The 21,507-nt window shown below is 43.7% G+C and overlaps 3 protein-coding genes across 6 annotated transcripts; 2 read left to right on the forward strand and 1 right to left on the reverse strand.

Annotated features, from left to right (window-relative positions):
- The first annotated feature begins 992 nt into the window (after positions 1–992).
- Positions 993–5,943, forward strand: ipp (intracisternal A particle-promoted polypeptide). 2 transcript variants are annotated; one of them, XM_076144961.1, is made up of 10 exons: positions 993–1,070; positions 1,733–2,156; positions 2,383–2,594; positions 2,697–2,916; positions 3,019–3,174; positions 3,425–3,592; positions 3,678–3,815; positions 4,154–4,276; positions 4,472–4,692; positions 4,788–5,943. In XM_076144961.1, the coding sequence occupies exons 2-10, from the start codon at positions 1,811–1,813 to the stop codon at positions 5,010–5,012; spliced, it is 1,809 nt and encodes a 602-aa protein (XP_076001076.1). In that variant the 5' UTR covers positions 993–1,070; positions 1,733–1,810; the 3' UTR covers positions 5,013–5,943. The 2 variants fall into 2 exon arrangements, with proteins under 2 accessions (XP_076001076.1, XP_076001077.1); XM_076144962.1 differs by lacking the exon at positions 993–1,070 and having other exon boundaries at positions 2,041–2,131.
- Positions 5,944–6,049: 106 nt separating this feature from the next.
- Positions 6,050–8,637, reverse strand: LOC142994220 (transmembrane protein 69-like). Its single transcript, XM_076144963.1, has 3 exons — positions 8,497–8,637; positions 8,243–8,291; positions 6,050–7,352 (listed from the first exon to the last, which is right to left on the reverse strand). Exons 2-3 carry the CDS (start codon positions 8,282–8,284, stop codon positions 6,684–6,686), a joined length of 711 nt encoding a protein of 236 aa, XP_076001078.1. The 5' UTR covers positions 8,285–8,291; positions 8,497–8,637; the 3' UTR covers positions 6,050–6,683.
- Positions 8,638–9,360: 723 nt separating this feature from the next.
- Positions 9,361–21,487, forward strand: gpbp1l1 (GC-rich promoter binding protein 1-like 1). Of its 3 annotated transcripts, none has more exons than XM_076144670.1 (12): positions 9,361–9,490; positions 10,867–12,260; positions 12,769–12,883; positions 14,157–14,286; positions 16,709–17,028; positions 17,193–17,268; positions 17,878–18,074; positions 18,180–18,323; positions 18,976–19,131; positions 19,234–19,358; positions 19,448–19,550; positions 20,888–21,487. In XM_076144670.1, exons 3-12 carry the CDS (start codon positions 12,824–12,826, stop codon positions 21,056–21,058), a joined length of 1,482 nt encoding a protein of 493 aa, XP_076000785.1. In that variant the 5' UTR covers positions 9,361–9,490; positions 10,867–12,260; positions 12,769–12,823; the 3' UTR covers positions 21,059–21,487. The 3 variants fall into 3 exon arrangements, with proteins under 3 accessions (XP_076000785.1, XP_076000786.1, XP_076000787.1); XM_076144671.1 differs by lacking the exon at positions 9,361–9,490 and adding an exon at positions 9,614–9,670; XM_076144672.1 differs by lacking the exon at positions 9,361–9,490 and adding an exon at positions 9,751–9,775.
- Positions 21,488–21,507: the final 20 nt, after the last annotated feature.

A 21,507-nucleotide genomic window follows, 5' to 3' on the forward strand; every position in this document is an offset into this window, starting at 1 on the left:
GTGTAACTAAAGTGGCGCTGGCTACTGTTGAAATCTAATTGGCCATGTTTGGTGCCACCTCACACTTTCATTGGCTTCATTGGTTGTTTAGTGACTGACACACTGAACATTCTTGAAAAACAAGATTAGGTTAAGACATGGCTGCTTTATTAAACGAAGATTATAAGAGTATAAGGTTTCCAAATTTGCATTACATTTACTATTAGTTAATATCTTGACTAAACAGCATGTTTTCCTTCACAATATTACCCCTTAGGAAATGCTCGCTGGTGGACATCAGAAGTACAAAAGAAAATAAGGAATAGGGAAAAAAGAGTCACACTAGTCAGATATGAAAGAATCATAGAAACAAGATTGCTTAGGTTCAAATAACAAAACAAAATACAAAGAAATTTAACAAATGTTCCTCTTTGAACATTTGATTTGCTCTGTTTACACTTGATGTACTTCAAATAATCCTTACAAATTCAGTATCTGCTCAAGGTTATTTCTTCATGTTTATGAGTCAGGAGTCATTCATAAAATTCATAAGCGTAAGCAGCCATTGAAAACCACATAGAACGATTGTTTGTGAATGTAGTAGTCGTATAGTATGCACAGGAAATATATAGGAAATACATTTGAGAATACATCCGGTATTACTTTGTAAGCTGACATTGTTATAGGACGGTGATAATTTGTTTTAAAGGGGTTTATTTGTGTTTGTTGTCAAGAATTTCGTTTGTTTTGCATTTGCTTCAAAAACAACACTGCCACCTGGCGTTACATGTTAGCTACAACGACCTACTGTAGCTTTGCCTTGACAGCGTGAGCAGACAGAACAAACGAAATAAATAAAGCAATACATCCTAATATTATGTCCCATTACCTGTACAGACCCAAACTAAATACAGAACAGAAAAAAAGAATTCAAAATACAGAAATGACAATAAAGACGTTACAGGAAATATATCGATAATTGTTTAGTTTTGACTAGAGATGATCTCAGACCAAAACAGTCGATTCCGAAAAAGGATTGACAGTCTGCAGGGTAGCGGAAGTTACCTGCATCCTCATCAGTAAACTTATGGGTAAGACGCAACTAACAACAAACTCTAATGTAACTTATGAGGTCATGCGTAATGCTAGGTGAATAAATAATCTGAGCAGAGATTCAATGGGTGGTCTATCTGACGTATGAATCTTAAAGAAGAGGTTGATTCCACTCTGGTTAGCTGCTAACGATTATGGTGTTATGTCGTAATGAGTGCCTGTGTTGACCAGTGACGAAAGCCTGAATATGTCGGTAAACATTTAAAACGACTTCTATTTTGGTGGCTAATTGTTGCATTCAAATGTTTTTATAAACCTTATTATAACAACGCACATTGACAAAAACTGCTGAATGTAAAGATAATTGAAAAGAACTAGATCATATAGTTGTCCGCGTGAATGCCTTATTCTCCCTTTTCGTTGAAATCCTATCCATCGACGCACCTTAGCCGGAGTCATTAGGTAACGTGGGAACTCGTTTTGCGACGGCTGGTGTGTTTACGTACCACATAATATCAACAGAGACCTATACCCTCCCCACATTTGAGGGTACAAGTGCGTGAGAGAAGCAAGCCAGTTACCAATTTCAAAATGTATAGTTTAGCATCCTAGTATCTCACAGTCACAGTCACAGTTTTGCATGCTGTTTTATCACCGATTTGTCTACCAGTGACTCAGTTTTGATGTTTATGAGTCTCAGGTCTGTTGACACCGTGAGGAGGAGGGTTTTTGGGACTGATGCCCTCCATGCTAGCACAGAGGTCCTGTCCCAGCTGCCATGTCCTCCACATCTGTCTCAACGTCTGCCAGTTGTGGTGGTGGTGATGCTGCAGCTGGTGCCATGGCAACTCTGTCCTCTGAGCAGGCTCTCCTGGCCTCCGACCGCTATGCCAGACTCATCCTTGCTCAGATGAACAAAATGCGTCTCCGCGCTGACCTCTGCGATGTGGGGCTGAGGGTCGGAGGACGGGTCTTCAGGGTCCATAGGCTGGTGCTTGCTGCCAGCAGCCCATATTTCTCAGCTTTGTTCTCTGGGGGGATGAGGGAGGCTGATAAAGAGGAGGTGCATATCCTGGGAGTGGAGGCGGATGTCTTTGAGGTCCTGCTGGATTTCATATATACAGGTTCTCACTGATGCATAAAGCTGATCCATCTGTCCTTTCCACACCCAGACTTGCTAAAATCAGATTTGCATTTTTATCTTAAGCATTGCATGTTCTAGCTTACCTCGTTGTATTCTTCCATTGTCTGATTAAATATAATTAAAATCATGTAAAGTTAATCCCAAGCTCTGTATGCTCTTATGTTATTATGTTATCTGAAGTAAAGTGTTTCCCCTTTCCCCATCAGGCATGATCAGTGTGACTGTGGAGAATGTTCAGGAGCTGATGGTGGCAGCAGACATGTTACAGCTGAGTGAGGTGGTGTCCATCTGTGGGGAGTTCCTCAAGAGTCAGATGGACCCCTCCAACTGTGTGGGCATCTTTCAGTTCCTGGAGCAGATTGCCTGCATAGACATGCTTGAGTTCACTGAGAACTACATCCATGTGCACTTTCTTGAGGTATGAAGCCATTAAAGTTAGTAAGTTGCTGAATTGTCATTTATTTATTAAAATGCTTATACTGAACCGAACTGAGCTACTTCCTTCAATCACGTCCCTTAGGTGTGTGTTACCGATGAGTTCAGGGGCCTGACAAATGATCAGGTGGTGAAACTGCTACGAAGCGAGGAGCTGAGAATTGAGGATGAGTACCAGGTCTTCACTGTAGCCATGGACTGGGTTCTCCATGATGTGGCAAAGAGGAAGAAACACGTGGTAGAGGTGTTGGATCCGGTCCGCTTCCCTCTCCTTTCGCCACAGAGACTCTTCAAGTACATAGAAAGTGAGGAGGATGTCAACATTTGGATTCCTCTTATATTAAAAAACATGGCTTGATGATTGATAACATAATACTTAGTAAAATATCTTTGTTTTCTCTTACAAGGCATCTCGGATTTTAGCCTTCGAGTGGCGCTGCAGACCCTGCTGAAGGAATACACAGAGGTCTCAAAGTCTCCCAAAGAAAATAAGATGTACAGTCAGTTACAACCAGCCAAGATGAGACCTAGACGAAAAGCAAGGAAATACCTCTATGCCATAGGTGCTGTAGCCTTACCAATTTATTAGGTACACCTGTAAAATCTGATGCTCTCCAATGCAACCGCCTTGTAATTTTTCCATCTGTCTGAAATCGGCATTTTCTTGAGCTCGTTGTCAGTGGAGGTGTTGCATTGGACTGCATTATATTAAAGTGGTGTTTTTAATATTTTCCCCTTCATCCATGTTAAGAACATTTAAATCCTTTATTTTGAAATAATTTGCCTGTTTCCCCCCCCCCCCCCCCGTGGCAGGAGGCTACACTCGGCTGCAGGGCGGCCGCTGGAGCGACAGCAGGGCTTTGAGCTGCGTGGAGCGATTTGACACCTTCAACCAGTATTGGACCACCGTGTCGTCCCTGCATCAGGCCCGCAGCGGGTTGGGGGTCGCCGTGCTGGAGGGCATGATCTATGTAGTGGGAGGTGAGAGAGCCGAATGCGCTGAGATTGTGCAAAAAAACGATGATTGCCAGTTTTGCCACTGATTGATTTTCTGTTTTTTTAATAGGGGAGAAAGACTCAATGATTTTTGACTGCACAGAGAGGTACGACCCCGTGACCAAGCAGTGGGCTGCTGTTGCATCTCTGAATTTCCCTCGCTGTGGAGTCGGCGTCTGCCCCTGTCACGGGGCTCTCTACGCTCTGGGTAAGAGTCAAATACATGCATACAGTCTTTACATACAGAGTCTTTCCACAAAGCTTTGCCTGTCACTGTGCACACACTAATATTTACTTAGTTTCATGTTACATGACAAAGCAACTTGACTTTTACCTGTGGAAGCACGGGACACAGACATGAAGTGAATCATTTGTCTACTCCTGTTTATTTGAAGACGAAATTAAAATACATGAAATAATTAATAACAATAATATAATAATAATAATGAATATTCGATGAGGCAAATTCAAGTGACCTCCAACTTTATTTGTCAAATGATAATAACAAGACTAATACATTTTATTTATGATTTATTTCTCCTGCAGGTGGTTGGATTGGATCAGAGATTGGGAAAACCATGGAGCGCTATGACCCCGAAGAGAACAAGTGGGAGGTCATCGGCAGTATGGCTGTGCCCAGATACTACTTTGGCTGCTGTGAGCTACAAGGTTGGTTCCTCATTTTTGTACAAGAAAGTGCTAAAAGCATCCTCTGAAGTATCACATCACATTTCCCATGTGACAGTTTCAGCACAGAGAGAAAGAATGACAGTTATAAATGCCACTGAATCGCCATCTTGGTTGTGTTTACTACCTCTCAGCATCTAAAGTTGCTTTGAACTGAATCCATTTGTCTCTTTCCAGGGTTCATTTATGTGATTGGAGGGATCAGTGACGAAGGAATGGAGCTGCGATCGGCTGAGGTGTACGACCCCATCTCTCGCCGCTGGAGCGCCCTGCCCGTGATGGTCACATGTCGAGCCTACGTGGGTGTCGCCTGCCTCAATAACTGCGTTTACGCCGTGGGTGGCTGGAACGAGGCCCTGGGCTCACTGGAGACGGTGGAGAAGTACTGTCCCGAGCAGGTAAGAGCTTTGTTCGGTCAACATCTTGTATCCGTAACATATCCTGGTCCTGACATTCACCTCGTCTCCTCCCTCCTTGCCTCGGTTTTCCACAGGAGAAATGGGTGGAGGTGGCATCCATGTCCACTCCACGGGCGGGGGTGTCGGTATCGGCGGTGAACGGGCTGCTGTATGCCGTCGGGGGCCGCGCCTCCAGCAGAGACTTCTCCGCGCCGGTGACGGTGGACTCCGTCGAGATCTACGACCCTCACTTGGACACCTGGACCGAGGTCGGCAATATGATCACCAGCCGCTGTGACGGCGGCCTGGCTGTGCTCTGACAGATGGGACTATTCGGATTTATACTGTGAATGTACATATCAGCGTTTGAATGGAGAGTATTCACCCATTATTTCACATTTGAAAGTTGATGAGGTCATCCCACTCATATCTGATGCACATTTCAGTCTCAGTCATATCAGTCTCATTTGATATAACGGAGGAAAAGCTGCTGCACCCTCTTGTCTTAGACCGTTGTTTTTCCTTCATTTACCCTTTGAGTTTTACATGCATTTCATTTACATTGAGCATGAGAAAATGACAGATCTACAGCTGGAAATCTGCCAACACTCTGTGCAAACTGTTACCTGATCCATCTGTCTCTTGCCTTTCATTTCTCTCCATTGCCGTACAAGAATAGGAGAGACAAAAGGCACAGAAACGACTTTTTGTATTTGAAGACAAAGCTTTTGTTGTGATGAGGATTTTTTTTTCTCTATTCTTTTAGGTCAAGTCACCTGTAACGTCTGTGACCTTCCGTTTTAGCTCCAACGTGAATCTTTTAGTTGAATCTCTCCCTGTCTGCAGTGCTGTTTGGAGACCAAACTAACCACTTGAGCCTTTTCAACATGGAAACCAAATGATTGGTTTCATCATGGGTCTCTTGGAATATGTTTTTTCCGTAAGTTATTATCAAGTAAAACAGCAAATAACTGCTGTCAGAGTAGCTGTCAGTCATTCTTTACTGACTGATAATGTTCCGTTGTATGTATGATATTGTAAATATAAATCGCTATTTATGCTTGAACTGAAGCAAGCAAAGAATGTTTTGTTCATTTCACTCATTGGTGGCAGCTGAAATGACTAAAGTTTATATTCATTCACTTATACATTTCTGTATTTACGTGCACATTTCTGTATTCAACCTCGGCGGTTAAACGACAGAATTATTAAAACATGTTTAGAAATTTCCAGTAACTTTGTCCTTTGTACAGCAGCTGTTGTGGTCGTATTTCCCTTCATTGATTGTTTATCCCCTTAACAAAGACATACTACATTATTATAGAAAAGAATTACATTTAATGACTGTTTGTCAGAAATGGCAAAAGACTTTTATGCACTTTGGGTTTGAAATAAACTTTTTTTAGGTCAAGATAATAAAATTGCACCTATTTACCTCATTAGCAGTTCTATAGTTATGTGCAGAATACAGTTTATCACAGCATAAATCAGTTTAAATCAACTATTCTTTGCCTTAATATATAGCTGACCCTCTGATTCAGTTCATGATTTGACCATGCAAGTTATTTTTTAGATAAAATAAAAAAATATCAATATCAGACTGGGCTGACAAAAGGTAAGAGAGTTGTGGGGAAGTTGTTTAACATTTTAATAAGTCTATTACAAGCAAACCTGCTCCTTTAAGAATGTCCCTTCACTGTGGTTTGACCAGAAGTTGTGCATGTATCTGCATGTAAACATCTGCGCTGTACCCGAGTGGCCTTGTAATATTTCTCTACAGATACTAAGGAGGGACACATTTTAGTGAAAACATGCAACTTATTTTTATTCAGTTTCCATGTGGTCTGTGGAAATTATAAATGATACCGTTTCATAGATAACATTCAGTTCATCTACAATGAGAACTCAGACTAACACATCTTCTCTTATCCTTACAGTTTTTTTACATTTGTATCAAGTCTGTGTGTCTCCAGCTACACACTGTTCTTAAGTCAGTTCAGATGCTCCTTGATCTTTTTCTCAGGGCAGAATTTCTTCAGCATCAGTGTCGCCACCAGTGAGAAGGTAGCGACCAGAGTGATGACAGTTCTCATGGCTTTGAACCAAGCGGGGTAGCCTGGCAGCAGGTTCAGATCATAGTGCAGAGACAGACCCAGTCCCATGATCACTACCAGGGCTCCCTCCGCAACATTATCTCTGCAGAGCAAAGCCAGCCACGCCACGAGAGACGGCACCACGCTGTTGCCCAGGTTCATCCAGTCAGGTGGAGCAGGACTACCGTCGGGGATAGCGAAGCCCCACCGAGCCCCTCCGAAGAAGGACACCATACAGGCCCCGTATACCATATGTGCAAAGGCAACTTCAGGGTAAAAAGTCTGTGTGGCAGCCATTAGGAGAGGAGCAGACAGGAAAGGGATGAGCCCTGATAGACCAACGAGCAGAGCTGGTTTGGGAGCCTGGGTGAGAGCCTTCAAGCTGAAGCTCTCCTTGCTGTGTCTGCTTCCCTGTTCCTCTGAAGTGCTGTGAACACACCTGTGGCCCAGACCTGAGGCGAGCCAGCTCACGGGCGCTGGGGAGATGCGAGCGTATACTTGCTGCTGTGCTTTCTTGGAATAATTTGGAGTTCTGCGTATCTCCTGAAGGCATCTCCATACTGGACCCTAAAATGACAGAAATCACAATTATGCTTCCACTGTATTCAATCAGCGAGTCCTGATGGTCTTCCTATAGAGTTCTTTAAGAAATGTATTGTTAAACTGGCACCTTTAGACTAAGGGATTTAGACCTCCCCCCCACTCTAACTTGAGCTTCCAATCGCCTGTGGCTCATATGGACCAACAAAACAGCTTCATTAAGGGTTGCCAACTGTTTTTCCAACACTCACACCCTCTTAAATATTATTCACTCCACTCACTCTGACATTTCACCAGATTGTAATTTTCCTGGACGCAGTAAAGGCCTTTGACAGGGTTGAATTTGAATACTTATTTGCGGCATTGAAGCAATTTAGCGTCGGAAAACAAATGTATCAGCTGGGTGAGATAATTATACTCATCCCCGCAGGCCAGTGTCCAAACAAACACACTACAGCAGGGGGACCTGCCAGGGATGCCTGGGATTTCTCCCCCTTTGTTTTGTTTTCTTTTTCCCTCCTGGGACTCTCCCCTTTTCCTCTTGTCACAGCCCATGATGCGTATTGCAACTTCTGGTACGTTGGAATGCTGTCATCCTGTAAAATCTGAGCCTATAAAAACCATACGAGCTACACTGATGTCATTGCACTCTCCACGGTTACACTGTCTTGTCATTTTGACATGCGTTTGCTGGCTGCGGTTGGTTTGTTCTCCATTTGCCGTAATTGTTTTGTTTATTTTTCTTTTCTTCCCATCTGTATGTATAAAATAATCTGAAAAAATGGTTGCATGCTCATTGTAATGCCAGATGCTTTTTGAAGAAAAAAAGTTACAAATATTCAGCAAAAATAAGTAAATAAATCAGTGAGCAAGCTGGACAGATCAATACTCACAGTGTAGAATGTTGTTGGTCTTACCTTAGATATGATGCGTCTTCCACATGCTAAGAGGGGAATCATTCTCACTCTGAAATGGCAAAATGTCACAGAATAGTATTAGATCAAACAACAGATGACAGTTTATAGTCTTTTGTTGGAGATTAGTTCCCATACACACGGAGGAATGGTTGTAATGTTTACTGTTCTAGAATAAGCGCCATCATCCACATGCAGCCTGATGCAACACAGAGCTAATCTACTGCAATAAGCACATAAACTGTACTTGACGTTACCTTTTAATTGTTTGTCATTCAACTGCTTTTACAAAGTTTCGACCAATAACACAGTTACAGGTTGTAAAGTAAACGTCCATCAAACTAGAGGACGTTTGCTAGCTGACATTAAATCGGTGCTCGATTAAACGCCTGTCTCGACTCTTCTTTTTTTTTCTATTTTTTAACCGAACTTTATTCAATTGTAATGCCATTAAAATAACTCCATAAAAAACTTACAGTTAAAACATAATAACAAACAAAAATGTGCAAATTAAGAAAGCAAAAAACAAAGCAAAAAAAGCCAACACATAAACCCCAATTAAGGAAAACCTAAATGAAAACTTCTTCTGGTGTAACTGAATGCCAAGACAATGACAAAGATATTTTACCCTTTATTCGTTGTTGACTCCACAAGATATTTGAATTTGTAAATTAAAATTTTACAATCTGGGAGATTATTTGCAGAGCATGGGGATACCATTTTTCCATTATCATATAATAAACAATATTGGCACTCACAACAGACACTTTCGTGCTAAAACATACCATTTTATATTTACCTTATTAAAACATATACAAACTGTTGAATGAAACTAAAAACACGCATTAGCTGGTTCTGATATCGATTAGTTTGACTAACGGAGGCGGGGGGCACAAAAATGCATTCAAGACCGAAAACATTTAGTAAACGCACTACTACGTCTACTGACTTTGAGGTTATGACTAAAACATACAACAGTTTCTTGTAGCGGCTCATTATATGGACGTTTTAGTTTTTGTTAAGATAAAGTAATTCACCGCAAACGCTGTCATAATTCATTATTCTGACTTCAATAGCACTACGGAACCCCACGAGTTGCATAATCACAAGATAAACTTGAACGTAACTCTGCTGAGCCTGTTCGAATCCCTCAGAGGCAGCGCCAGTGGTAAAGCGCTGCGAAAACCCAAACAAACATAAGTAGCCGCTCGATTCAAGGGAATTATAATTCAGAGACGCTGGAATCTCCAGGTGAATGTTTACACTTTCATTTACATTCGAATCACAACTAGCGTGTCTTTTCCAGCTGAAGGAACGCGGAGTCGTCATTAAAAGACACCACTTAGCAAGTTAGCATTTAGCAGGCTGATGAATGTGTGCTGCCGCTGCTAAGGTAGCCATTTTGAAACTGTGTTGTTCCAACGAAACCAGGTCTGTTTATCTCTATTGTAATTTCGTGACAGCTGCATTTATGGACACTTCTATCCACGCCCAGCGTATTAAACGTGTTTTGCACAGTTAAGCCGCCTAACCTCGGTAATTATCTTTAACTAGCTACCACTTTTCGCGGTCCAGTTAAGCCAGCTATTAGCTAACAATTGCTAACCCTTAACTAAGCAACTTAGCTAGCACAAGCGTTGAACGGAGTTGGGACAGATGTGAGAATGTCGCGGGGCGGTTTGTTGTTGAATTGTTAACAACCAATGCGACTTAGTTGCTTCTTAAACGATGCAAGTGTAGGTTAATCAATAACATTACTTGGCTCGGTAGCTATTTAGCGTAGTGCAGCGTGCGTGCGCGTGTGTGTGTGTGGAGTTGCTGCAGTGTTAGTAGCTTGTAGTTATTCTGAATGTCCGTATGGATTTCCCGCTACTGTCTCCTTCTAAATCTCTTCACGGTATAAATAGATATATTAAATAACAAATTCTGCCATTCAGCTCAGCCTTGTTTCACACTGCTGCACATTACTCATTGATGTCGAGCTCTTACCTCATAGTTCAGTGCGAATAAGTTCACTAATCCTCGTTAGGGTATTTATTTTATTTTTTGAATGAAGGGTTTATGTCAGGCTGAACAGCTGCTATACACAAGATGGGTTTATTAATGAAGTATGAAATGGCGGTAATATGTATTAAGTTAAATACAGAATAGAATACATAATTTTCTGTTTGGTCCAACACAGAAGATCTTACACACGCACACTGCCTCTGTTCGAGTTGTCTTGAGATGCAGTTTTGGCCAAGGTTGTGTTCACGTCTACGTTTATTTTTGTTTTGAACAGGAATACATATTTTATTCATAGAGTTTTCTAAAAGCACAGGCCGATCTTGAGATTCTCAACCAAGTCATGATTTTATACCTCAAACCCCAAAAGTGTTTGAGGCTTTTAAAGCAGTTCTCGCTATCTTGTGAAAACGGAAGTTTGTTTTTCCACAGGAGGAGGAAAGGAGTGTGTTTCAACTTTGTGCAGCAATACTTATGTGCTCCCCTGTAGAAATATGAATTAAAAAATGTGGTGTATGCTGCTGATCAATTCCTTGCTTTGACCTTTTTTGACATTGTTATTTGAATGAATTTTGCTCTATTTTTCTTAAATATGACGCATAATTGTCTTTTATTTGCTGCAGGTCCTGACAGTTCCTGTGCAGACATCAATTGATCCTCAACAAGAAGACGGATAACAAGCGTAGCTTCTCTGGAGCTGCTTGACTACGAAAAAAATCTCTCTGGAAGGAAGGAAGGAAGGAAGGAGCGTCTTGACAGATGCTGGGTGCATGCTGAGTTTCAACCTACATTCTTTTCCCCCAAGAAGAAGAAGTTGATTTTCGGGTGATTGAGTCCCTAATTGAGGCTCCCTGTATGGAAATATCCGCCTTGTGCATTATATGACACGAAGACCTTTTTGTTTTTTGGGACGTTTTGGTTTGGCTTTGGAGTGTAGTCATCTATGAAATCAGAGTTTGTTTCTGTTTCGATCAGACAAACTCAGATAATTCAATGGGTTTATAGCAAATGTGAAAGTACAACTTATGACCAGAAAAACGACATTATAATGCATCGTTCTGTAGCATCCCAATTTTAATGATCAAGACTAAAAATGACGGCAATGTAACATCAGGTTTTACTTCCTTCATTGTCATGTGACTTTGAACCTTGGAGCGTTATTTTCTTTAAACTCGGACAGTCTTTGACGGGGTGAGCAGTGGTTTTCAGTAACGCCCATCGCAGCTAAAAGACTGTCTCTGAACTCATTCTCATTTTTCTGCGTGCATTTCGGTACACTTTACAATGATTCGGTGAAAGGCAAGTCAAAGAAAACCCCGTACTGGCACACAGTGTGGCAGGAGGAACGGCTGGCATCTTTTCCTCCCATCTGGTGTCAGTGGAACCGCGACACAGATTGCTCTCCATGCTCCAGGGCAGACTACTTCCACTGCCTGCTTCTTCATAATAATAGACAACCTGGCTCTGCCTCGCCATTTGGACAAATCGCCTCTCAATCTCTCCGTTTTGCCAATCAGCATTTTGCCCAATCAGGTTTTGCATCTCACTCGTGACGAATAAGAGCAAATGGTTCAAATACATTGTTGAAGAATTCAATCTGCCCCAGGAATACGTTACCTGGACTCTGTCGGAACAGTAGCGCTTGAAATTCACCTGAGACGCCCGCAGCACAGGAGCTTTGAAAGGAATCTAGCTCCAAAAGGAAACACTTAATCCTCGTAGACCTCCTCACCTCGGCTTCGGAATCGGCTCCCCGCTCGGACTCCTGTCTGGATTACCATTCCAGATCATTTCAGCAAACTTTTGACCCATCTCCCAGTGTTTCATCCTGGACAAGGGGATCTGCCTCTGGGAAGAGGGGTTACGTTGTCCTGGCAGAGGTGGACAGGGGGTCGGTGGTGTGCTGCTCCCTGTCTGTCGGTGCACACACTCTGTGATCAGTGCCAGCGGGCCTGAGGAACCGAGCCCAGCCGGAACGAGAGAGGAGGCAGAGGACTTCAGAGCCACAGACTCTGGGGTAATGAGAAAGCTCCACCTGACTGACTTGGCGTGGACATGCATAAACACAATAGCTGGGAAATGAGTTGCTGTAGTAATCGCATCACCGGCGATACATCAACAATTTGAGGGGAGCAGTTTTTAACTCCCCACTTCATACACACCGTAATGCACAGCACCATACAGGGGGTGATAACCTGACTCACGACACGATGGGCTACATCATTTCATCACATACACAAGCTGGACAGTAATACTAGAGATTATCCATCCAGACGTTTGACTTCACAGGCACAGCTGTATCACATTAAGCTTTGTTGTGTTTCTGCTAAGAATAGGACTCGTTTGGTCTGTTTCCTTAGAGAACTTCACACAGTGAGAGAGAAACGTTTGAAGACGATGTGACAGTTGATATTTATAGTTCTGCTTTAATTGCCCGTTCAAGATTGATGTTTGTATACTGGATGTAGCAGCGTCTCAATGTTAAAAATGCCATTATTGTTATTGCACTTTTTTGTTTCATAAAGATCCTGGCCATGAGGTTTGATGCCTCGATCCACTGACCGGAAACACTGGACCTAAATGGCGCAGCATGACTTTGTCCCTGCCTGGCTTAACTTCTCCACGCCCCAGCCTGCCAAGGTTTGTGTGTGTTTGTGTGTGTACTGTATCTGTGCAATGTGTTTATGGAAGAGACGGCTCGAACCCATTCCTGTCAGATCAACAGCACTAACCCTTTAGTGTGTGTGTGTGTGTGTGTGTGTGTGTGTGTGTGTGTGTGTGTGTGTGTGTGTGTGTGTGTGTGTGTGTGTGTGTGTGTGTGTGTGTGTGTGTGTGTGTGTGTGTGTGTGTGTGTGTGTGTGTGTGTGTGTGTGTGTGTGTGTGTGTGTGTGTGTGTGTGTGTGTGTGTGTGTGTGTCACGTGGACACTGTAATCGCTCTCAGAAAAGAATGATGATGGGAGAATGAAGATTGTTAAAGGCAGAGATGATGAGAATGGAGGGTGGAGCTCTGACATATATCAGTGTAATATTGACAACATGATAGGCGACTATATTCCTGCATATCATAATACTGGGATGAAGCTTTAACGAGGCAGCACTTAAGCTTTATCCCAGCATTATGATGGTCTTAAAGTTAGCAATACAATTAAGTGATGCAATTTCCTCCAGCTGAATGTAATAGATTACAGGCAGTGCCATCATATAGTGTAGTGCTACACTATTGACTAGTGTCAAAAGGAGGGAAGCATCTCCACCAAATGTTTTTAAACGATGCCAGTATTAATTCCCAGTGTCACATATGAAATGCTCTTTTTATTCTTTTCTCTACTTGCAGAGTTTAAACACTTGCAGTTCACACAAGTTTATAGAAGTCTACTTGTACTAATATTGACAGAGTCTTAAAGGCTTTTTAAAGGCACATGAGTATTTGCCAATACTGTCAAAATGAGGCATTTGTCAATATTCACTGCTTGATTTTACAATGGATTGAATCATAAGTTAAGAATTTATGTGGATATCTTTACCTATTAAGATTTCTTTCTTGTCTTCTTTCCAAACTTTTGTGTTAAGTATTATTTTAGTATTGTGACCCTTATCCACGGTTCTATTGCTATTTAGTTGTGAAACCAAATCATCTAATATAGAGTAGGTGACACATTTTGTGAAAGAATAAGCAAAATAACACCTTAAAACACAGTGAGAGAAAGTAGAGAAGGTGACCCCATCTAATTTCTCTACGTTGTCCTTGCAAAGAAAATAAGAACGCCACGGAAAAAGCGGTTTAAAGGTGGTGGTTTATGTTTTATGACACCAGTTCACCTTAGAGGAGGCATATATAAATCTTTTTGATCACCTCTGTGCAGAGCGCCTTTACCCCTTGTGATTAACGTGGGTCCCCTTTCTGCCCTCTAGTCCCCTGCCGCCAACCTTGAGAAACAAGGCGAACCCCACCATCACAGAGACGGCAGAACCCCAGTAAGCCGCCGCCGCCACAACTCCTCTGATGGTTTCTTCAACAACGGCTCCCTGCGCGCTCCAGCAGGTAACGCTGCACAACAGGTGGCCCTGTTTGTTGGATTGCTTGAAGGGAAGCGACTGTGAGAACATGATTAACAAGGGCAGACGAAGGTGAACAATCAGTGTTCGCTCAATGCTTCATGGTTAGTGGTTCAACTGTCAACACGGTGACAGCAGGATGTGTGAAGAATGAAGAATACATTTGTGTTTTCCTCTTTGATGTAAAGTCAAATTAAAATGATCCCCTAGATTTATCAAGTTAAAAACTGTTCGTTCATCCGAAGGGCTTCTTTACTTGTAGTTATGGGAAACGGCGATGCTCCCTCTGCAGTGAGAGTGTAATAGCGGTCATTTGTTCCCTAAATTAAACTTTTCTGCCCGTTGATGTAATGGTGTGTTGCAGATAAGAGGCGTTCCATCCCCGCTCCCTGGTCAGTAATCGTTTCCCCTGTTGCTCTCTATTTGCTGAATGTTGTTGTTGAAGAAAGCATTCGGCATTACAATGAGCATCCAGTTATGGGACAATCTTTGAGATTAGTTTATACATACAGGAGGGACAAAAAGAAAACAAGATGCAAAGGAAAATGAATGAAAACGATGAGAGCAAGGATGCGTGATGTACGTGTGGCTTAAGGCAAAGGGAGAACAAACAGAGTGACAGCGGCAAAGATGACATCAAGACTCAAATGACATCAGTGTTGCTAGTATGATGTCATAGGCACAGTTTTTACAGGGTGATCATAGGCTGTGGCAAGAGGAAAAAAGAGGAGACACGGGGAAAACAGAACAAAACAGGTGGAGGAAGAATCCTGAGCCCTTGGGAAATGATTATAGTTTTGTTTGTGTGGCTTCACCATTGTACAGTTCACAGACCCGTTAACACACAGTGCTGTTTGTAGTGCCAGGCTGTGTAGGTAGAGTTTGGTCCTGGGCTGTTCTTCTGGTGCCTTTCACATACGAGCCAGATGTACAGGACTGTGTGGTTCCATTTCATTTGGTGTTCAGGTTTCCTTTTTGATCTGGGGTTTTCTGTTGACATTGTGTTTTATCAAAGGCCCTGACAGACTAACCACAGGTGTGTTGTTCAGAGTCTGTTGGATGTGCCTCTTTGCTGGCTCAAGGCCCTGCAAACTTACACACACACACCTCTCCTTAGGAAGGGTCTGGACCATCCTAGACACTTTTATACTCCTTTTCTTCAAACCTATGGGACAACATCATCAACAGGGTCTGTGCTAGGCTGAACAGTGTTTTTTGTGTCGTAGTCACAATTGAAATTTGCACCTCACGTGATAAGAAACGGCTGGAAATCTAAGGACAAACTTCCAACATGGACCTGGAGTGCAGCGCAGCCTGAGCAAGGTGGAAGCCAATATGTTTTTGTGGGTGTGCAGGGCTTTTTACACAACAACCCTACAAAGAACAGTGTGTTCTCTTTAATGTAAGAATAGCCTTTTCATTTCTAATGAGTCACCATCCCCATTCATCCTTTGGAGATGTCCCCAAATGAGTGAAGATGCAATTTAGACCACCAAAGTGGACGAGGTGGTAATGGAGGCTACCACTTGGCTTTTCTTTTTCCTCTTCATCATGTTTTGATACATTAGGGTACGGCTCGGGTGACAGATTAGAGATTAACACACATACTCTGCTGTACATTAACGTCTATTTTAAAAGAAGGTACTTGTGAGCCATATGAATTCATGTTAACTGCTGAAACAGGTCTGTTATAATACAGAATCAGTCAGGTACATCAGTAGACGTATGTATATTCTATAGTCGCCTCCCATCAGCTTCATGTTTCCATACTGGAAAGACATCGAGTCCTAATGTCGGACCAGACAGTGGAGCCACAGACACTTAAATGTAAATTCCTAATGCAGGGACAGCCTAACACCAGCAGTCATTCAGGAGCCAGGCTCAGGGATCGAGAGTCATCGTTTCCCTCAATGTCCCACAACTGTCATAAACGTGACATCCATTGTTCCATAACCTTACCAAGCCTACCGTCTGTGGCGAGTCATTAACTATAACCTGGCTGATTTAGGCGATCTTGACTGGATCATCTGAATGGGATTATGTCAATAGAATTTTGAGAGATTCATCTGTTTTTTCGTTTGCGGTTCTGTTCTGTAATGGAATTGACAGAACGAGGAATTTGTGGAATAGGACACATGTTCATGATTCCTTGCTCCTCACTTTGTGTCCCAGATGCTATTTTTACTGCTCCTGGGACAATGGGACATCTTTAATTTCATGCCTTGGCCAGTCTGACTGTGAGCTGACTGGCTGCTGTTTGCCGCTGCTCAGCAGTAAGAGGGGTTTTAAAGAATTACGGATGTTTTCGTCTTAGTCCTCTGCTCACAGGAATCTTTGGTGATTGATCTGCCAAAGCAGAATTTACAGCTTCAGTTCAATTCTTTTTGTTTATGTGTTACTCTCTGGAGGTGATGGATGGCAGCAGCCCTCTCTTCTCCTGAGGCATGACTCGGTCGATTCGGGTGTGGCCAAAGGAGGACACGGCGGGCTGGCAGGAGGATCATGTTGGAAGGACACTCCCAGCTGGCACGGAGCTCCGCGAGGTGTCCAGGACGGCCACCACCACCAGGGACGCCACCCCAAACGGGGGGGAGGCGACAGGGACAGGCAGGTGGGGCACCGGCAGCGCAATGGCAACTTTCATCCCCGCAAGGTCACCTCGTACCAGGACAAGTTCCCCAACGAGGAACGCAAGGACGACAAGCTGAAGTTTGTGGAAGAGGACTTTGTGAGTAGAATTCTTTCTGGAGTCTTGTCACTTGACCTTGACATAGTTTGAAATGACAAAGCTCTGCTGGAGGAAAATATGCTGAAGCTACTCGAGCCATTGCGATGAATTTGGCTCAGAATGCAAATGTGTTTAATCCTGACAATGAGCGTGTGTCTCCTTAGCCTTCCCTCAACCCTGAAACAACTGGAAAGCCTGGGACTCTGATGCGAGCGGTGGCTCCTCACGCAGGGGTCTGGGGTAAGTCGAGATAAAGCAGCTATTCACTCTGAGACCAGCTCTTGATAAGGACTTAATTACTGGATCGAAATGAAAGCAGGGTTTGATACGGTCATAGTAATCCTAGAAAAGTCATAGAAGCCTGTTGGAAGAAGGAACACAAAAAATACTTGTATTTGTTCATAGATGCACAAAATATTCCTATCACCGTTAGATGACAATCAAGGTCTATCCTTGGTGTGGATGCCTGTCACCATGGTAACATTCTTGGGTTATCTGTAGGCCACGCATTGATACAAGCGTGCACGCTGTTTGCAGAATCCATGAAGAAGACAATTCTCTTTTGCACAATCGGCCCTACAGTTCAGATGTAAACATGCTTGGCAAATGCTTTTTTAAGAAAAACGTTAAAGAAATCTTCCAGGTCTTAATCTATCCAGGTTTAATGTAAACGTCACCTAGTCAAAACTACGATGCGGGTGTTTACTTTGTTCTGGCACATGTTCCCTTGGCTGCCACATGTTGGAGCCCCTTAAATCAAACCCAGTTGGATAAAGCATTGTGGTGATTCTCTGGAGTCAAACTCTGCTCAGCTCAGTCTGACGTGGCACTGATTCTCTTGTGTTGCAGAGAATCCCCCTAGTGGCAAACAAATGGTGTCCAAAATGCTGGTTATCAAGAAAGTTTCCAAGGAAGACCCCAGCACAGCGTTCTCTGCAGGCTTTGCCACCGCTGGTGCCCTACCCACCAACGGCAGCAAAGTTCCCATAGTGGGCTCCAGTGTCTACAAGAACCTGGTCCCAAAGCCCGCCGTGGCCCCGACCAAGGTACGATTCACTGCCACAGCCTTCCGTATTTCAGCAGCTTGCCTCGATTTCAGTCGGCAGACAAAGAGAAAGCATGATTGAGACGCATCCCTCCTCGTTTCCCAGAGCACCCAGTGGAAATCCAGTGGAAGAGAGATCACCAAGTCTGGCCTTCACATGCCGGGCCGAGATTCAGTCTTCACCAGCCCCGTCTCTGCAGCCAAACCCAGCACCCCAGCTAGTGCAGCGCCGCACACTGCCCCGAAAGAGGTGAGAGCGGAGAGGAGCCGTGCTATGAAAACATTGCTCCTCGCCTCAAACCTGAATAGGCTTTTAATAATGTATCTTACTGACGTGTTACTGAAGTGCAAAGCAAGCAAAGGAGTAACAGTCCACTGCAGCACTCGTTGCTCGGTATATATGACACGTGCCTGTGAGAGTAAATGACAGCTTTATCTCAACATAGTCATTACGTGTGCTGAGATGAGTCTCTCACCTGTTCCCATGAATGTTGCAAACAGGCTCTGACCTCTGCCCAACATAGCACTGTTTTTCTTTTTTGTATTGTTTTGTATGATTTTATCTTATCAGAAGCATATTCATATAGAAAACGTTATTCTTTGTTAAACGTATTGAACCTCCTCCGCATTTTACAGCAGGAAACGTTACAAATATAGGATGATTGGGGCTTAAAATGTTAACTTGTTTCCACTGAAGTATTACTTTTTGTTGATGTTGGTATTCTCTGTAAGAATCAGCAAAAACCAAAACCGCCTTACCGATATACTAGAACTTGTGACTATTAAATTTGAAACTCAACTAAACTAACTCAAATGAACATTCTGCTCACCACCTTTTAAATAAAACAAGATGAAGACTGAGTCCTTTTGTCCGCTCTCTCCCCTCACTGCTGTGACTCCAGCACCCTTCCAGCACGACTCCTCCCATCGATATTGCCCCGTCGAGGCTGAAGCTGATGCGCCGTGGTCCCGACCGCAAGAGCGAGTTCCTGCGAGCTCTGAAGGACGAGGGCACCGGTGAACTCACGACCAGCAGCAGCCCCGGAACGTCGGGAGAGGTAGGCGGGCGGTTGTGGAGTGAACAAGCGCAGTGCGATGAGAAGAAACGGGAGATCGGCTGTTTGCTTCTTGTGTGTGAAAGTGTTTTCTGTCTGCGTCAGGGTGAAAGCAGCACCCCAGAGCCCAAAGCATACAGTGAGGAAGTCTGCCACGAGAACGGGCTGTCCTACTCCCTCAGTGACTCAGACACTGAACACCTGTCCAGCTCTCTGGAGGCAGAGCACAGGTATGGCCAGCAGCTCAATGTACACACATTACAAACACACACAGACACACACAAAGTGAACTAAGCAGAAAATGTCCTCGCCTTTCCAGGTTGCTGAAGGCCATGGGCTGGCAGGAATACCCAGAAAATGATGACAACTTTTTGCCTCTGACAGAGGACGAGCTGAGAGAGTTCCAGACTAAAACAGAACAGGTGAGCGTCAGATACACACTGAGCACAAATATAAACGCAACACCTTTTATCTTTGCTGCCATTTTCAGTTTGTTTAAAGATATAAGACCTTCAAGATTGGTTCCTTGCGCTCAACGATCTCCTGCACAGGTGTGGCATATCAGGAGGCTGATTAAGAGCCTCTACACAGGTGTTGATGATGGGGTTGATTAATGTCACCTTGAAAGAGTTTTGTTGTTCATCATCATGCCTCAGATGCCTCAAGAGGTGGTACAGTTGGTATGCAGACTGTAGGAATGTCTTGTAGAGCTGTTATCAGAGTCATGGCGGTTCATTTCTCCATCATAAGCCGACCCCAGCGTCATTTCAGAGATTTTGGAAGTTGAGTCAACAGGCTCCAGACCCCGTGTAGCAACACCAGCCCAGAACCGCCACACCTGACTTTCTTCATATGATAGTGTGCAGTTGGTTTACACAACCGAATCTCTGCACAAACTGTCAGAAACCGCCTCAAGGAAGTTCATCTGAGAGCTCGCAGTCTGCAGTCCAGCATCACAATCGATGTGAGTGGGCGAGTGCTCACCTTCCGCGGCGGCTGGCTCGCTGGAGAACGATCCTCTCCACCGGTGAATCGCGGTTTCAGCCTTACTGGGCAGATGGCAGGTAGTGTGTGTGGGTGAGCGGTCTGCTAATACCAACGTTGTGAACAGAGTTGCTCTTAGTGGTGGGGTTATAGTATGAGCAGCCAACACGGCAATTTAAATTCACAGATGTAGCGGTCTTGCTGCTGTTCATCCACCACCATCACCTCATGTGTCAGCATCAATGCAGGGTGGAAGTATCTGTGCACAATTCCTCCAAGCTGAAAATGTCCCAGTTCTGCCATGACCTGCATCCTCACCAGACATGGCAACCATTCAGCATGTTTGGATGCTCTTGACATTTGCGACTTTGCATACGCCGTGTTCCAGTCACCACCAACATCAAACAACTTGGTACAGTTATTAAGGAGGAATGGCAGAATATTCCACAGGTTTCAAGCAACCTGTGGAATATTGATGGAATGGAATTGGCGAACCTGTGACTCAGATGTGTCCCCACTCACCTGAAATCAATACATAAGTGCTTAATGAATCTTATTTCAGGAACTAATTTACATTTATCACCTTGAACCCTGTCTTCAAAATTGACACGTGTTGCGTTTATATTTTTGATGGACGCACTAAATGTTTTTGTCCCTGTTTTGGTGTTTAACCTTGTGTTCTTTCTTCCCAGAGGAAAGCAGATTAAACACCAGGGGGCTCCGTCTCTACGTATATCACATCAGTAACACGTTGTTGTTTTTGTTCTCTCGGCAGCTGAAGAGGAACGGCGTGCAGAGGAACGGGGTTCTCCCGAGGGCGCGGGGCGTGACCCTCCACTTCACCCCCTGGAGGAGTGTGGCGGAGGCGCACGTGGAGGAAGGATCCGAGTCCGAAACCAGTAGCAGCAGCCAGACCTCCGATGACGACGACTGCGTCAAATCCTAACGTGGCTTTATGGAACAAAAAAAAAAAAAAATGAATAACAGCCAACAACCACATCCCAGCAAGCAAACCCCTCTTCCTCTCATCTTCGTTTTTAGAGCACCATTTCGATTATTTTTTGTTTTTTTTGATTTTTTTTGTTGTCGTTCTTGCACAAGGGAAAAACCAATCATATCCCAGTGAAGGGGGAGATTCCTGCTCTGCCAGACGTCATTTTCCCTGCGTTTCCTCCTTCACTGCAGTCCCTGCCCTCTTTGTCCTCCCCCCTCTTCCTTTTTCTTCCTCGCTTTGTGGAACTGAAGTGTTCATCAAGAAAAGAAGGGCAATGAATGCACACTTGATTCTGCTTTAAAACAGACTAACTCATTTCATTGATGATGCTGATGACACATTATTAATGATATTAATAAAAATTGGTTCCTGACAAGCTGATATGTTTGAATACGAGTCTG

Source organism: Genypterus blacodes, unplaced genomic scaffold, assembly GCF_046128005.1.
Source record: "Genypterus blacodes isolate CSIRO-AG114 ecotype Tasmania unplaced genomic scaffold, CSIRO-AGI_Gbla_v1 ptg000029l_1, whole genome shotgun sequence".
Taxonomy (NCBI): Eukaryota; Metazoa; Chordata; class Actinopteri; order Ophidiiformes; family Ophidiidae; genus Genypterus; species Genypterus blacodes.

Coding starts and splice junctions, on each gene's coding strand:
- ipp (XM_076144961.1), top strand. CDS start 1,811: ATGTCCTCCACATCTGTCTCAACGTCTGCCAGTTGTGGTGGTGGTGAT. Junction 2,157..2,382: donor GCTGGATTTCATATATACAG/GTTCTCACTGAT, acceptor TTTCCCCATCAG/GCATGATCAGTGTGACTGTG. Junction 3,593..3,677: donor CATGATCTATGTAGTGGGAG/GTGAGAGAGCCG, acceptor TTTTTTTAATAG/GGGAGAAAGACTCAATGATT.
- LOC142994220 (XM_076144963.1), bottom strand. CDS start 8,284: ATGATTCCCCTCTTAGCATGTGGAAGACGCATCATATCTAAG. Junction 7,353..8,242: donor GAAGACGCATCATATCTAAG/GTAAGACCAACA, acceptor CTGTCATTTTAG/GGTCCAGTATGGAGATGCCT.
- gpbp1l1 (XM_076144670.1), top strand. CDS start 12,824: ATGGCGCAGCATGACTTTGTCCCTGCCTGGCTTAACTTCTCCACGCCC. Junction 17,029..17,192: donor AGTTTGTGGAAGAGGACTTT/GTGAGTAGAATT, acceptor GTGTCTCCTTAG/CCTTCCCTCAACCCTGAAAC. Junction 17,269..17,877: donor TCCTCACGCAGGGGTCTGGG/GTAAGTCGAGAT, acceptor CTTGTGTTGCAG/AGAATCCCCCTAGTGGCAAA.